Source organism: Apus apus, chromosome 8, assembly GCF_020740795.1.
Source record: "Apus apus isolate bApuApu2 chromosome 8, bApuApu2.pri.cur, whole genome shotgun sequence".
NCBI classification, from domain to species: domain Eukaryota; kingdom Metazoa; phylum Chordata; class Aves; order Apodiformes; family Apodidae; genus Apus; species Apus apus.
This window is the reverse complement of record NC_067289.1, coordinates 14,141,578-14,158,455: the sequence shown is the minus strand read 5'-3', so window position 1 is coordinate 14,158,455 and position 16,878 is coordinate 14,141,578. Positions and strand designations below refer to the sequence as shown.

Genomic DNA, 16,878 nt, shown 5'->3' with positions numbered 1-16,878 from the left:
GCACAAGTCCCCTCTTAATGCTGTTCAGGTCCTTTTCCTTCTTTGTGCATTTAACAAAGCTCTGGTTTTGCTCAAGTACCAGATATCCATTTAGCTGTAAGGAAAGATGAATCTGTAGCCATGCCAAAAGGTGCTTCTGAAGTATAAAGAAGAAAGCAAATAACCTATAGAGAGCAGTAAAATACCACCCTCTGTCCCCAAAGAAACAAAAAGACATTTATAATTAAATTTATATTCATTTCAGCAAACAGGGTAGGCTGTATTCAGTGGTATGTTAATCAGGTACAACGTAGTCCACTCAAATGAGCAAAAAAAGGCAGCTACAACAAGCATTTAATGTTTCTGGTATGTAACAATACAACGCACTCTCCAGTGTTCACAGCCCATGCCACAGACCACATGCTGGCAATACACCACTTGTTCCAGCTGCCCTCCAGGGCGTAGGGGTGACATTCCTCCTTTCTGTGCTGTTGAAGATCCTGTCAGTGTCCAGGGCACTTTCTCTGTGGCACAAATTGCTGGCAGAGGAAGACAATCAGCCCTTTGCATGTGCTATACCAGCACCTCCAAACTTTGGAGACAGTACCACGGTATCTTCAGCTCTCCAGAGGTACCCCCTGTCATCAGGACTTGGCCACCAAGCCTTGTACTGGGCAGTAGTACCTCATGTCCTCATGTTCTTCCCTGATTTGTGTGCTTGCCTAACTCCACAACAACGCAGCCACTGGGGCAGAAAGACCAGTCCAATTGATGAATGCTTGTCTTGCTTTGAGCCTTGGACTCAAGCCATAGGCCAGCATGTCCACATTCCTGCTTTACAGTCTGTATTGAAATTATGGGATGCTCCTGTACAACTTGTGCTCTGAAAGGCTATAAAGATTTAACAGGAGCAGTAACAGAGCATCGTGAGAGGCAGCTTAAGGCTCTCATGTAAGTCAGCAGTGACGGGGCAGTGAGCAAAGTGTAAGGGTGATCACAAGGAAGACTGGAGTAGCAGACTGGAGGTTCAGTGCAAGGAACAGAAAGCAGTTGCCAGTGCCCAGGGGTGCAGCTCCTGTGACCTCTGCAGAGCTCTGCTGCTTTAGAGAACAGGCAGCTCTGCTCAGAGTAGCTGTTCAACACTGGCTGGCATGTGTGTGGCATGTAGTAGTAGAACATCGTTCATTGAAGAACGGCTGAGGGAAACTGCTGGTTTCTGTGGCTGGGAGTTATCTATCAAGATCTAGGTGGCCTTGGGTGGGGTGTGAGAGGGAAGTAAGACATAAATGAAATGTGTCTCCTGTTCACTGAACCCCTTCCCAGGTCCAAAAGCACTTCTTCCAGCATCTACCAAGTAATCTGTAGGTTCAGGACAAAGACCCTGTTATGATTTCCTGATTTCCCCTTTCTCCCTCCAGATTCTCGTCTTGAAAGAGGGCTCCTGTGGGCTAGGAGAAAAGGCTGGGACAATTACACAATAAAGCAGAAGACTCGTGTTCTAACCCTGTCTGCTAATCATCTAGGAAGTACCAAAGAGATGTATTAATTAGATTTAAACTAGATGTGGATGAATCTTTCTTGACTCCCTTTTACCTACAATGACCTATAGTGAGTAATTAAAGCTATGTCAGTGGCAAGCACCTCTTGTGGTCATCAGCCACAAGGGACACTGTGAAATCAGGTTACTCTCAGACAGGGACAAATATGCTTGGTATTTTAGACACAAAGGACATAGTTTCTTTCTTAGAAGAGGATTAGTGTCCCCATTGCCAACAGCCAACCATAAAGCAATTTGCACAACCTGGCTTGGCTGAGGTTGTGCCATTCCTTGTACGCATTTGGCAATTAGTCCATGGTGCACAGAACCACCATGCAGCACAGCATGACCCTCCTAGCTTGGGGGCTGTGTGCCATCTGCCCACAAAACAGATAAAGGCTGTAGAAGGGTTAAGCATTGTTTGGTGGGGGATGTTAGTGCAGAATACTCTGGGACTATTTTTCCAGCATGAAAACTTCAGAAGCCCTAATGGCAAGTAATGAGTCCTCTAAATTCAGTTGTTGCCACCAGACACCTGCAGTATGTGATAACTGAATTCTCTGTTTCCTTTCCTTGAAGTGGTGATCCAGGTACCAGATATTTGTGCTTTCATTTTCTGGTTGATCCTTGACAGGTACTTTGTCTTCTCAGCTTCCTCTGTGGTTCTCCTGAAGAGCTGTGTTGTGCATCAAGTTCCTTAGACAAAAGATGCTCTATGTGAGTGGACAGCTGGTATGACTTATAAAATGTTCTCTTGTTGATATTTTGTACACCTATAGCTATTATTGGTGAGGGTCTGCATCCTTTGAATTGAGCTTTGTTCCTCTGTTGGTGGTGAGTGCCGCTGAGCAGGCTGAGCTCTAGAGAGCTGATGAGCAGACAAAAACTATGATGACTGTATCTATAAAAACAAGTCACAAAAAATAAGAAGGAAAAAAAAAAAGTTACTTTCTTCTTTCATTAGCTAGGACAAGTGTATTTCAAAGGAAAATCAAGTTTTGAAATTAGCTGTTTGGAGAGGCTGCATGGCTCAGTGGCTTGGCTCTGCTCCAGGGAGTCTGTCCCTTTGATTTAGTTGCAGAAAGCTGACCAGGATGGACAGTGTCTGCTGGCAAAGATCACTGGGGGTCTATCCAACTGATGTCCACTGCCAGTCAGAAAACAGGAAAGTGAGCTTGGAGCTTCAGGCTTCTAGAGGATTCTTCAGCTGTGTTTGCATAGCTTGGACTGCAGACAGGGACTGTGGAAGCCACATACAGGGCTGTCAGATTTTCTTGGCCCTTATGCAACCTCAGAATTCACAAAACAATTTTATAAAACTCCTACAGAACAACTCTTTCCATCAAGCAGCTGAGTTTTACTCTGTTTCTCTACTGCTCTCTCGGTGTTACAAGCTGGGAGTGCCCAGCAGCCAAGTATTGCCAGAAGGGGAAAAAACCCCAAGAAATGCCAGACACCAGGTAGAAGTACCTGAATGTCCAGGAACTATAAGAATCCCAGGACCTGCCTATGTTCAGTAGACTCTATGAGGTTTAAGTTCTACTTGCTTTCTCAAAGGGCATCTCCTCAGAAGAATGCTGCTATTAGTATTAGTTTCTTCTCCTCTGGAGGAGCCCCCACTTTAATGGACTATATAATGCAGTTCAAGAAAGGGATGCAGCCACAGGGTGTTTCAGCCATGCCAATATTCAGCAAGCCATTCCATTGGCAGCTGGTAGCCATTCATACATGGGCAAGGGGACAGGAGAAACACTGTTGTGTCTTTATGCTGCTGCAGCCAGCTTTTCTGCTCCCAGTTAATTTAAAAACAAGCCAGAGATGGTTAGTCTTAGAATGGAAGGGGAAGTGACATGTCAGTCCTTCCTCTTTTCTTATGTCACATAGTTCTACTACAGCCGACTGCACCTGTCCTGAATATGTGTCCACTGCAGTTTCCTTCAGAGTGCATCCTCATTGCTGTCAAATGCTGGATTGCTGTGGCCTCCCATATTTCTTTCTACTGGTATTGCCACAGAATCTGAGAAGAAGGTTTCATTCAGAGGTGGCCAGGCTGAATCCTGCTCTAACACTCGCTGCAGTCTCTTGTACTGGCTCTTCGAGTGGTACTGGAAGGTCTTTTTCAGCAGCAGCCACAAAGATCTGTTCTCAATGACAGCTTCCTGTAAAAGCAAGAGGAAAAAGAAGATTCTGGAGGACCTGGACAGTGGTTTTCCCTCTTCATCCACAGGGGATACACTGGGCAAGTAGTAAAGACTCAGATCTCCCACCCTGTCCTGCTCATCCATATCCCTTAAATAGCCTTCTACTGACCATTTCTCATAGCATCTCCACCAGAAAACTGGGACCAGCTCCTCCTGAGAGTCTTCAGGATCTGAGCAGAAAACACCAAAGACTGTCCGTATTTCCCTAGCCTGGGGCAGGACCTGACACATCCCACTCACCAGAGGAAAGAAAAGGTTTTTGGGCCTGGCATTCCCTTATATCTGATCATTCAGATGTGGGGCTTTGGGGAAAGAGAGTAAGGGAGAGATAGCAGCAATGGCTCCTGTTTTACTGTTTTATTCCTAAGATGGGCTGAAGTGAAACAAGAAAGAATGAGACCTGACCCTTTTGTCTCTCCAGTTAGTGCTGACAGGTACATTTCATGAAGCATACTCACCTCAACAAGGAAGGACACAGCAAGTGTGACTGCAAGCATTATCACCATGGAGATCCTCCACATGGTAGGGGTGCAAACAAGCTGGGAAAAAAAAAGCAGGAGAAGCTGTTCAACAACATGTGGCACACAAGACACTGATGGGAGCTTATGTCATAGAATAATAGAATCATTTATGTTGGAAAAGACTTAAGTTCATCAAGTCCATCCATAAACCTAACACTGCCAACTCCACCACTAAACCATATCCCTAAGTGGTGTGTCTACATGTCTTTTAAATACCTCCAGGGATGGTGACTCAATCACTTCCCTGGGCAGCCTGTTCCAGTGCTTGACAACCCTTTCGGTTAATAAACTTTTCCTCCCTAGCACAACTTGAGGTTGTTTCCTGTCATCCTACGACTTGCTACTTGAGAACAGAGACTGAAACCCACCTTGCTACGACCTCCTGTCAGGCAGTTGTAGAGAGTGAGAAGGTCTCCCTTGAGCCTCCTTTTCTACAGATTAAACCACCCCAGCTCCTCCTCATAAGACTTGTTCTCTAGACCCTTCACCAGCTTCACCAGAAGCCCACACTGGCCATACACTGCTGATGAGCCAGTATTGCTGCTGGTCTTGAAGAACTATTGATAAAGATGCTTTTTAAACTTATGGTGCAGCAGAGAAAACCATGCTCCAGAACTAAATCTAAATGCTTCTGTTCTTTCTAATATAGGAAGTAGTTTGAAGTCTTGAGCATTTCTTGAACTCCAACTCCAGCTTCCCACAGCTGGCAGCACTGCTGATCCAACATTTGGATCTGCAGTTTCTCCAGCGCTAGGCTATTGCAGAATCTGTTATTGCCACTTCCTCCTTTTCTCTTCTCAGCAACTCTGGGAGTTTTGCAGTTCTCCCCAAAGTCATTTTAGCCCCTCACAGCTGCAGTGTTGGCCATGTCCTGAGTCCCCTTGGTCCACAACAGAACTGAGACTTGCTTTGAAGTGCCATCCTGTGGCAGATTCTTCAACTAGGTCTGCCCACTGAGCCCCACTGAGAGCTGCTGTGACTGCTGCCTGGCAAGAGTATCTGTATGCAGAGCAGCTCATCCTCAGCTCAGCCTGAGAAAGTGCATGGTGCCTTAGTTTAAATTCGCAGGGCCTAGTCCCTTTCTTCTCTTGTCTCCACAACTATCAAGCCACCAATCTACCAACCACGATAAGCTTAGTGATGTCGTCTTCTGTTGCATGAACAACTCCTTGAAACAATCAAATGTTCATGTGTAGCTGTCCAGCTGTCAGAATAAACAGATCTTAGTTTGGAAATACCATATCTCCAGAATGTTCTTCAATCCCATCATCTAAAACCCATCTCTTTAAATATGATTTGTCTTTAGACATGCCCTGTATCCCTGCAAAAGCTGGTGCCTTTTGTCAAAAACAACCCCTGTGCACTAACAACAGGATCAGCAGTAGGAAGAAAATGCACCAATACTCACATCCATCTTAGAGTAGAGATCTTCAATATCAGCGAACACCAAGAAGAGGCAAATGCCCAACTGCCCTATGAGCACCAGTATGAACACATCTGAAGGGAAAAAGAACAAGTAAATAAAACCACAAGTTTGTAGCAATCTCAGCTGTTTGTCTTTACCTCAGAAGACTGTAATCATTTTCTGTGTCAGTCCAACAAAATTCCATGAGATAGGAAAGAACTTTCAGAGAAAGGAGAACGAAGAGAGTAAAACTCCTGTTTTACTCAGTCAAGTAGATATATGTAAGGCTGAGACCAGCCTTGAGGCACATATTTAAAGTGCCAAACAAGTATTTTGAACATTCAATCTGACTTCTCAGGTCTGAGAAGTCTTACAGTCTTCCAGTGAGTCTCACTCTGAGCTCAGTGTCTCCCACCATTCAGTAAGATGTCCAGGATGAAGTGTCTTGTTCTTGTTGATATGATTAGGAGCTGTGCCTTCAATTTCAATGATATCAAGACTTCACTCTTGATCAGGATCTTAAATAGTTGGAGTAATGGAGATTCTACTGCCCTCCCCATCCAGAGGCAAATGTTCCATGAATTAGTAAATTCATTTTCTCTTCAGCTGACATGCACCAAACTTCACACCTCAGCCAATCACTCTGATTTTGTCAGGGTTTGGGAGACTGATTACCTCCTTCTGTACTATCTGGGAGGAATGTCCCTTCCTCACTACTAATACACCCAAACACCAAAGCCATAAAGCCTGCAGCATCAATTTAACAGCCTAAAAAAACCCAAAACTGAACAGAGCTTTGAGTGAGAGCTGCAGGATTTGTGCCACAAAGAACAGCTCTCCTGTGCTTCACTGCAACTTCCAGAACTGCCACAATCACATGTTCTCATCTTCCCTTCACATGACAGTCTTCCAGAGGCAAAACAGAACTACTAGACTACCTTCAAGTACCTACAACCTACAGTTCCTTCAAGTTATTGCCTCTTTTGATGTTTTCTTTTTAGAGAAGTTACTGGTCATAGAGTTAGTTAATGCTAAACGTCCCTGGTTCTGGAATAGGAAGCAGGGCCTTTGTAAATGCCCAGATTTCATTGTATGTTTTCTTCTGAGATGGGCCCAAAAGAATGTCCTAAATGTGAGTTCTATCAAATACTGCTTAACCAGCATACAGGGAGACAGTCATAGGACTCCTCCAGAATTATTCTGGCTCTTCTTGAGTTGTCCCATTCAGCCTGCCTGAAGTAACATGATGCTTCTGCCAGCTGCTTCCACCTTCCTGCTACTCCTTAGAAGTTTTTATCAAACTGCCTTTGTCTGTTTCAGAAATCCAAATACCAGGGCCAAGTTTTTAGCAGTAGACGAGCACCAAATGTGGGCCCTGCTCAGCGAGCTGCTGGTCACAGGATGCCACTGGCACTAAAGCTTCTGAAAAGGTGATCTTTAGTAATTTAGAAATCAAATACTGGGTTCCTGCTTTTTCTTGACTGGCATCGCTTTAGTCAAGTTTTAATCTTTCCCCAGTGAATTAATCTCTGAGTTGAGTTACTCACAGATCCCTCCCTTTCTCCCCATACTTACAGTTTGTGTAGATGGGTTGCCTGAAAGGCTTTCCCTTGGAAAACACTAGTGCTACGATGAGGCAGTTGATGGTACTTAGCAGCCACACTGTGGTGTTTTCATAGCTCTTGTAGCCATTGTCTGTTTGCCCATGGGCTTCATCTCTTACCCCATGGAGCCCCAGGCTGGAAACAGAGGAAGAATTATCCGTGTGGTTGTTCATTGAGAGGCAGGCACTGAAAAAGAGTGTAACACTGATCAGAGAATGATCACTGTCCTGCTTATTTCCCCCAGCTTCCACTACCACTGTCAGGAATCAGCCATAATTTGCTGCTGTTATCACAAGGATATAGGTTATTGGCAATGTCCTCAATCTTACCCACTGGATTGAGCTTGCTGAACCTGGCAGAGCCTGAGCTCAAACCTACTTGGATACCCTGATCTTCCCTGCAACCAAATACTACTCTTCATGCTCAACAGAAGCATTCTCACCACATGCACTGTGCTGCACAGCAGACTTGCTGGAGAGCTTAGGGACCTGCAGAAAACACTGATCAACATGATTTCATTCTGTGGGAAAGCACAGGGTCTGCAGCAGCTGATCAGGCCTGTAGTTAAGCTGATCAATAGTACTGTGCAGACCTGTTCCACTAGGTCTGCCTTGTGTCACCCAGAGTCCCAAGAAGGGGACCTACCTGTGTATATTGGTCTTTGAATACCAAGACTGCTCCTGGACCACCACAAAACCAAAAATCTGCATGCTGAGGCTGAAGAGGATGTTAAGTACAACAGAGAGCAGCAACGGGGGTGAGATGAGTTGGCTAGGAGGCCTGTAGGGAACCAGCTTTGGATAGGCACCTGTGAAACTCACTGAAAGATGCACAGACATGTTTTCTAGTGTGTCCAAAATGAAAGCATTGCTGCTGTGTATTATTGACTGCTATCAATGGTCAGCACTTTTGCAGTCTGTAATTTTCTTTATAATTCACAGAAATACTATATCAAGTACAAAATACAGTTGTTTTCTCACAAAATCTTACTGGTCACAGAAGAGGTTAAGTAATGGCATCTTACTATCATGAGGCATTTTTGAAAATTAAGGATTGGATTTTTATTTTATTTGGCTGCTGTCAGGCCCAAGGATTAAAGGATATGCTCAAGCTCTCCCATTCTCTTTCAGTCAACTGTGTCTTGGGACTTTTTGTTCCCCATATTCTGTGCATCCTCCTGGACTAAGCACCTACTGCCCAGTTATTTGAGCTTGTAGAGGACTGCATTAGCTGACCTAGCACATTTTCATCTGTTCTTAGGTTAAACAAAATTATCTGGACTTTGAATAAAAGAGCTATAGAGAGCCTTGATACAGAGTTTCAAATGGGCTACTTGCAGCAACGTAACTTGGCACACTGTATTGTGGCTGAGCCTTTTAGGCTTGATTTACTCAAGGCCTTTTCCAGTCGTCTGTTTTTCAGCAGGGATGGAAGACAGCTGCCTGGTTTTGCTATATGCTTTTCATGCCCCTGCCCTTCCCCTTCCTGCTTCTAAACCTCTCCCTGTATTCACTCCATCTCAATAACCCTGTCTTTCTCTTTCCACTGGTTTCCTCTCTTTTTCTTGGCTTACTTTCTGCTCTTTAGAGTCTGGCATCTGTCATTTCTTTCTTCTCCTTTTTCACCTCTCTTTCCTCTCATGTCTCCTATCTATGCAGCTTCAAATACAAGTTTACTCAAAACAGTTGATCACTTTTTCGTTTAGGCATAGATCCTTAGGTATCTTCTTAATCTGCCTTTCCAAGTCAAGAGGAAAAAGCCTGAATAAACTTTCCATTACAGTAGCTCTGGTTTTACCCTTATGTGTAGAGATAACATCCCAGTTATCAACAACCTACATGCTCAGCAAACGCAAGAATCAGAATTCCCCAGATTACCTCAAAACTTGTCTCAAGCAAGTCACTTCCTCTACTGATTCAAACACCCTATACTCTCTGTAGTCTCCTTCCTTTCTGTACACAGAATTATGCATTTCCAAGGAGGTGGAAAATATTTGAGATCATTCTCTCATTAATACAAAGGATGACTATGGGGCTTACTTGTCACACCAATTACAGTGGTAATAGCCAGATCTTGGAACAAAAACTGGTAATTCCCAAAGGAGTTTAGTTGCTGAAAAGAGGAACACAAAGAAAAAAAAAAAAGATCACAAATCAGACATCTGCCGTGGGCTGGTTTGAGAGCTGTAGTATTTTCATGGAGCTAATGTTCCACTGCTTGTTCTGCAATGCTACTCAGCAGATAAGGGGACCACAAATCCACCACCCTGCCAACAGACTCAGCAGCGGGTTCACTCCATGCAATAAAAAAGAAGATTATTAGAAGAGACTTGTTTTCTCAATGCTGTGTGACTTCTGAATGCAAAGCCCTCCTCTCTGTTTGGGAAGAAGTCATGCTAAAATGGTTTAAGGCACTCCAGGGGATTTTCCTTACTGTGAAATTAATTCATGCTTTAAGCACATGCATACACCAGATTCTCCCTTTTCACAGACATATGCCCTCATCCAAAATACTGTCCAGTATTTCAGCCTTCTTTTTCCCAGCTTGGATCTTGAGTCCACTGGCTGAAGTTAATGGGAAGAATCTTTCCAGTTTTCAGCTGAGGACCATGTAATTATGCCACAGAAGTTTGCAGCTCAGATAGGTAAAGTTCCATATCCTAATATTATTGTGGCTTTTATGCCATGTTTCTCCTACAAGGGAGTAGTAGCTCATGCAGTTCTGGCCAACATGTTCCCAAGACATACCCAATACAGTAGAAGAACACCAAGGTACTGAATGGTGCTGTACAGTGCCATGTACTTGAACATGCAGAAGGAAGTGACAAGGGCAGCACGACCTTCCCTGTATGAAGACATGAATAAAGGACAGCAGTCAGGTCACAGGTCTGCTCCTGTTGACAGTCCTCTCAAAACACTGATAAAAAAACAAGGGTGTGTCACAAGTAGAGAAGTCTCTGCCAGTACCTTGCTGACAAGTGAAAGAAAGAAATCTGACCTGAATGAAAGAAGTATCTTCACTTGCAGAAATCTTGCTGCAAGCAAAAGGGTTTGATTAGAATAATCTATGTTCTCAGGATTATAGTTTCCCCTAGCAAGTTTTCCTGCTGATTGAAATAGTCAAGGTAACAAACTCCATAGGAGGAAAAACATACAAAGCCAAGCAGCTGTTCAGTAAGCTCAAACAAACAAGTCCTCTTCTCCTGCAGTGAATATATAGTATCCAATGAAGGCGATGTTCCCTCTCTGGTTATTCATCTGTCCCAGTAAGTAAAATCTGGGCCCTGGACATTTTGCTTGCATAGGTTATCAGGGGCAGGGCCTAACAGTAGTGTACATGTTGATTTGGGGGAATTTGATTCAGCTTTATGAAGCTTTTTGCTTTTTCTTTTGATTTTAAAATGCTGCTGGTTACATGAGGCTCAGCTGTAGATACCCTCCTCCTCTAATTTTCAGGGAATTAATGTATCTTCTAGGAATTTCAGGTGAGAACAAGACAAATGGTAATTTCAAGGTCAAAGACCTTTTCTCTAGATATGTGCATTCTGGCCTGGTGGAAACATCCAACACTAATATTTGAGAAGAGTGGAAACTGTCTTCTTTCTTTAACATGAAAAAAACGCATGCTTACCTGATGAGCTCTGGCACACACGCTATGCTGGGGGTTCGGGATGTGAAAGGTGAAGCCACAGACGCCTCCTGCTCCGACAGTGATATCCCGGCATGCGCCACTTTCAAAGCCTGAAAGTCACATTCTTCTTCACCACTCACACACCAGGAAGACATGTCAGCCAAGAAGTGACTCCTTATCACAGGATGCGTTCTGTGAACAGCAGTCCCTCCTCATTCCCTGGGTGTTCTCCACCCAAAAAGTTCCTCCAGTGGAATGTGGTTGAGGCATCAGGTCCAGAAGAAGAATGGGGATGACAGCATGGGAAAGTCCGTTTTCTACAGACCCCAAATCCATCCACTGCCAGCTGCAGAAGACAGGTTTGGCTCTGCCTCCTTGCACTTACTTGCAGTCACAGCTTATGTAAACAGTCTAGGTTCTCTGCTTTTTTCCCCCAGGAAAATCCTGGGGACTTTTTGTTAGGGCAAGTGGTTGGTTCACTGGCTTGGTGGCATTGCTGTCATTGCCACAAGGAGGTGCAAAGTCATGGAGTGAACTGAACCTCCCCAGAAGGGAGTTTTGGGTCCCTCCTGAACAGGGACCCTTCCTTTTGGAAAAAAAAATTCAATTCTAAAGCGTGCATTTACAAAAACCTTGAAGCGCTACATCTGTTCCCCATGGAAACTCCTCCTCACCCCAGTCTTCTCCGTCCCCAGACACTCTATATGTTGACAGAAACACCAGTAAAGGATTTGAAGAATATTCAGGTGGTTTTTGCAAAGGAAATTAATCAGCCCTGGAGACCACAGACTCAACAATCTCTATCTAGGACATCTCTTGCCTGGTAAGGACCAACTGTGGGATCAGGCCTGAAGCAGTACTGGTGCCAGTACATCTGCTCTGTTAATAAGCAGAGCACTCCCATCTCCAGCATGTGCTCAGTCTAGGATACTCTATTGGCATTGCATTAATTTCTAATTTTTAAAATAAATATATTATAAAGAATTTTCACTTACCCCACAGTCGTTGGCTCCATCTCCACACATGCCCACAAAGTAACTAAAAAATAAAGTGACCTACAGTTCATTTCTGGGGAAAGTGAGACCTATAAACAGGAGGGAATCGGAACCTCGTCCATAGAAGTAATTTATGCAGATCATGTGAGCTTCTTACTAAAAGTCCCTCTGGAAAGCTGAAAGACTGAAATACAAGCCTGGGACTCTGGGCTGTGCATGGGCCTTGGGTGTGCACCTCAGATGTGCCTACAGTTTCTGCTGTGGTGGATGGCAGAGTACAGTAGCATGGAGTTTTTTGTTCCCTACAACAGACACAGTCTCCTGCCCTCACTGGGTTTAAGGTCAGTCCTAACAGAGGAAAGGGCTGATGGTGACAGCCCTGCTCAAAGGAAGGATCACAGGCACTGGCACCTCATGTTCACTGGGAATAGACATGACTGGGGACTGCTCTGGGGTCTGGTCCTGCCAGAACCTCCTGAGGTGAGAAGAGAGTGACAGAGGCAGCAGGAGTAGAGAGAGGAGGAGAACATGGGTTTAACAATTTATCTGGAGACTGGGGAACACATACACACTTCTATACTGTGATTGGCACAGGCCACACCAATCCAGATGCTCTGCCATCGTGCTGAGTCCGCAACAGTGCAGTAAAAAGACCACTAGCATCAGAGAAGCTGCAGTGCTGGGAGATATTCCTAGAAATCTTGGGTAGATAGGTGCCCCTCCTTCAGGCCCACAAAGGGAAAAATGAAGGATGATGCAAAAAACAAAACCCAGAATTATGGGATTGTTAGGTCTTTGATGGGTTGCCAAACCAACTTCAGACTTCAACAGGCTTTTGAAATTTGCTTGACAAGCAGCATGTCTGTGGAATTGTCAGTTTTGTGCACTTCGAGAAAACACTGTTAGACAAAAACTAGCTCAAATTATATTATTTTCAAGCCTGGAAATTCATCAAACACTTCCAGACTCTTAGGACTCATTGTGAACTTACTCCAGCTTTTGAAACTCTTCCACAAGGCTGGATTTCTGAGCAGGAGACATTCTAGCAAAAACTGTTCCATTCAGCAGGAGCTATAAGAAGAGAAAAAGGAAGTGATTTTTTTAAGAACTTGAGTCACAGTGATTTCCATGATAATTTGGATTAGAAACTACCAAAAATTCACATTTCCAAACAACTAATGCTAGACTCCAAAGTAGGGAAGGCTGATGATCAAAGATAAAAGGCATCTTAATTAATATCTTGAAAAAATAGCAATGACAATAAGCACAAGAAGCCTGGTGTTGAGTTACCTGATGAACACAGATTACCAGGCATAGATTTACTAGATGATAATTTGTGAAACTATCCTTTCCATAAAACAGACAAGTCCTGCTGAATTGCATGCTGTGTAATACCACGCTTTGCTCTGTTCTCCAAAACATTACAGAACCAGTGCTGTGCAAGTGCCAGGCACATGGCACAAATGTTTTAAGTCATGTTGTCGTGGTTTGAGCAAGGATTAAGTCAATTTTCCTTTTACTGATTTTTTTTTTTTTCCCCTTTTTTCCCTTTCCCCTTTAACTAGTAGCAGAGCATTCCAGCTAGGAATGATAACAAACAGTGGGATGTTTTTCTAACTGCTGGGTCTTCAAGGTCACATCCTTACTCTGCTGGCTCAGACACTATGGGGAGATCTATGGCCCACCCCATAGGAGGCTGAATTAGACAACAAAATTGGCCAGAGATATTCCATTCCATATATATACATAAACTCAGAGGAAGGTCAGAGATCGCAGAAGACAACTTCTTTCCTGCTGCTGCTGAAGCCACCCATGATGGTGCACCAACTTCTAATGTTCAATATTAGAAGTGTCCTGCCTCCAGCCAGGGGGAGGAGAGGGACAATGGAGTTTTCTGAACTGTGTGGATTTGGTGGCCTGGCACATTAGAACCACAAAGGTATAAAGCCCTGGTGGACACTGATGCAAAGTGCACACTAATGCCATCAAATCCTAAAGGGACAGACTCTGTCACTATTTCTGGAGTGACAGGAGGTTCTCAACAACTGACTGTTGTGGAGGCTGATGTGAGCCTCACTGGTAAGGAATGGCAAATGCACTCTGTGGTGACTGGCCCAGATGCTTCTTGCATCTTTGGCATAGACTATCTCAGGAAAGGATACTTCTGTGACCCGAAAGGGTACCAGTGGGCCTTTAGTATAGCAGCTGTAGAGACTGAGGACACTGAACAGCTGCGTACTTTGCCTGGCCTTTCAGATGACCCTTCTCTAGTGAGGCTGCTGAAGGTTGAAGACCAACAGGTATTTCAGGGATAGAATTGTTCCCCAAAGATGTCATGGTACACATCTCTTCAGCTAATTATATCAGGACTCTGCTATTATATCAGATTCTAATTATATCAGAATCTACGGAATTGCAAGCCTACCCCAGTTAGATAATCCAGATCTTACCTTTGGGAGTAAGTGTCTGAAATGCTGTGCTACAATTTGGTAAGATTTTCCACTCATGGCAAAATGATACTGGTCTGATCCCAGTGCCAGCCTGATTCTTCCTCCAGTCTGACTGTGGTGCTCCTATAAAACAAGACAGAATGAGTGCTTCTCCCAACACCTCAAAAGCTACTATGTGCAATTACCCAAGCACTACTACAAAGAAAACAACATATCATGGAGATGGTGCTTTTGAAGACTCTGAGAGACCGGGGTCTCCCAGACCTTGCCTTTGCCCAGATTTGTGAAGGAATTCAGGCATATAATGCCTTTAACTTCAGTGTGAACTGGATGCTTCATAGGTTTTAAAAGCTGGCCCTCAGCTTTGCCACATTTGATAGAATTTATGCCACAATGCCAATCTGATGGGCTGCATTGTGAGTGAGAGGGGCTTGAGAGCACATGGGCACCACTGCTAGACATGCCTTTTTGCAGTAAAATACAGTCAAGATGTTGCTCAAGCTGAGGTTTGGTAGAAAGTGGCCCTTTAACAGTCCTCGCAGAGGTTCCCTACTGTGGGAAACTGTTCTTTTCTTCCCCACAAAAGTATCCTGACAGCCGGTAGCCCCCCGGTACCGGCTTGCAACACCTACTGACTGCCTGACTGTAACACTTCTCAGAGAAGGGTCAGCATCTCCAGACATGCTTTTTTGGGTGGGAGTAGCTGTCTTTGTCTCAGTTTCTTTGTGGAGATACTTGGTAAAATATAATTTCTTAGCCTATCTAGCCTATCTTTCACTGTGTATATGTAATTTCCAAATAGTTAATCTGTGTTTTAATTTGGCAAGTGTGGGGAAGTGCTAAGTCTCTACCTGCTCATTCAATGCAGTTCCACAGATTTTGTGTGCATATCTATACCATCAAGTTTACCTTGCAGGGAAAAGAAACCTGCTTTAAACTGGCATCAGCTAAGCATAAGGGGGAGACAAAAATCTGCCCTGGGTTTCTGCAAAGCTGTTCTAAAACCTCACTAAGCAGTTAGCAAAACTGTGTTCATAAGATAATATGCTAGAAAGGAAGCTCTAGGGGAGTACATTTTTTATAAAGATCCCTTCTTTTTAAACACTTTTGTAGCACATAACATTCTGACACAGAGATGATGCTTAATAACTGGTCTCTGTTATACCAGGATAATCCCACTGCATTATTTAAAGCATTCCAGCTTAGTTTGTTTTCCTGCTGCACAACACCTGCTTCCTATATGCTCACCAGGTTTCCATAATCTTCAGATTTGTTTTCTTCTAGTGCTTTCCAGGTTATAGATGCTGAAAAAGATCCAGGTATTTTGTTTGCTTCCACAAGAATCACTCTGTTCATTGGAGAAATCATCCCAGCATTTTTGGCAACAGTTACAGCTGTCTGAATGTTGTCACCTAAAAAAATCAAGGGGAGTGTTATCTAAAATTGTTTATGGAGGAAACATTAGCCCTTTCCTGAATTCCAAGTTTTCAAATATATCTGCAAGAATCAGTAAGATATCTGTGTCTGTGCCTGGGAACATTTTTTATAAAGAACAAAACTTTCCAAATTACATCTGCCTCAATAATTAAACATATTTTCATCTGGAAATGGAATATTTTCCACTTGAAGAAACCCAGATGGGGAATGTGCTCCTAGATTATGAGTTTTAGACAAAAAAGTAAGGAATTTACTGCTAAGTTGCTGCTAAGGATCTCTGATTCTCAACTGGCCTTTGATGGCTTTGGTGTAGGATGTTTACTGAAAGGGGTGAAGTCCAAGAAGACAAGATCTGTGTGACTGCTGGAAAAATGTCTTTGGACCATGGAAAAAAATGAGGGTTATCCTTTCCAAATCCAAACCAGCCTTTCAAGGAGAAGAATGGGATAAATAGGGACTGGTAGGCATGAGTTACCAGATGTCATAAAGTTTAGTGATTTGTCCTGACATCCATGCTCCTTCTCTGTTCATTTATGGCAACAAGATTTCATTAGAAGATCTTGCATGACATGCCTTTATGCATGTCATCCAATAACCTTACCAGGGAGAACAAATGGACTCACTGGAAAGTATCAGAGGAACAGGAAGGCTCTGATCAGTGGTGAGAGAGGGACAGATTGAGAGTTAGATATCTGACACAGCCTGGTGAAGTTGTCAGGGACATAAGGTTGCAGGATTCAGCTCACATCACTATTACAACACTGATGCTTCTTGGACTATTACTATCTGAAAGACAGAAATGTCTGTGCCTTCCTACCAGTGGTGGTGAGAAAGCAGCAGACTGTTCAATCAAACATCATTGAACTCCCTGCCAGACCAGAAGCCATATAAATAATCCACACTTTTTAGATACCTGTAACCATAACACTCCTGATGCAGGCAGCACTGAGCTCCTCCAGGACAGGCTTTGTCTCCCTTTTTAGTCGATTCTCCATTATCAGGAGACCCAGAAATGTTAGATCAGATTCTACCTCCTCCCTAAAGGTGAAGAACAAACAGGCAGATTTAATTCTTCTTTTTGTGGCCCTTTTTTGCTCTGAATTTGCCAGTTATAACTAT

At 43.7% G+C, this 16,878-nt stretch overlaps 1 protein-coding gene across 1 annotated transcript in view; it reads right to left on the bottom strand.

The window, feature by feature from the left end:
- Positions 1-300: 300 nt before the first annotated feature.
- The window catches only part of LOC127387738 (probable cation-transporting ATPase 13A4), a 43,933-nt gene continuing 27,355 nt past the window's right edge, over positions 301-16,878 (bottom strand). Inside the window, exons 18-31 of the mRNA XM_051626486.1 lie at positions 16,673-16,797; positions 15,571-15,734; positions 14,323-14,445; positions 12,864-12,943; positions 11,873-11,915; positions 10,878-10,987; positions 9,995-10,091; positions 9,287-9,359; positions 7,893-8,067; positions 7,219-7,433; positions 5,647-5,735; positions 4,176-4,256; positions 3,422-3,675; positions 301-2,417 (exon numbers count right to left, since the gene is read on the bottom strand). Coding sequence (XP_051482446.1) covers positions 3,454-3,675; positions 4,176-4,256; positions 5,647-5,735; positions 7,219-7,433; positions 7,893-8,067; positions 9,287-9,359; positions 9,995-10,091; positions 10,878-10,987; positions 11,873-11,915; positions 12,864-12,943; positions 14,323-14,445; positions 15,571-15,734; positions 16,673-16,797 — 1,597 coding nt within the window. The 3' untranslated portion in view covers positions 301-2,417; positions 3,422-3,453. The remainder of the gene's footprint in view (positions 2,418-3,421; positions 3,676-4,175; positions 4,257-5,646; positions 5,736-7,218; positions 7,434-7,892; positions 8,068-9,286; positions 9,360-9,994; positions 10,092-10,877; positions 10,988-11,872; positions 11,916-12,863; positions 12,944-14,322; positions 14,446-15,570; positions 15,735-16,672; positions 16,798-16,878) is intronic.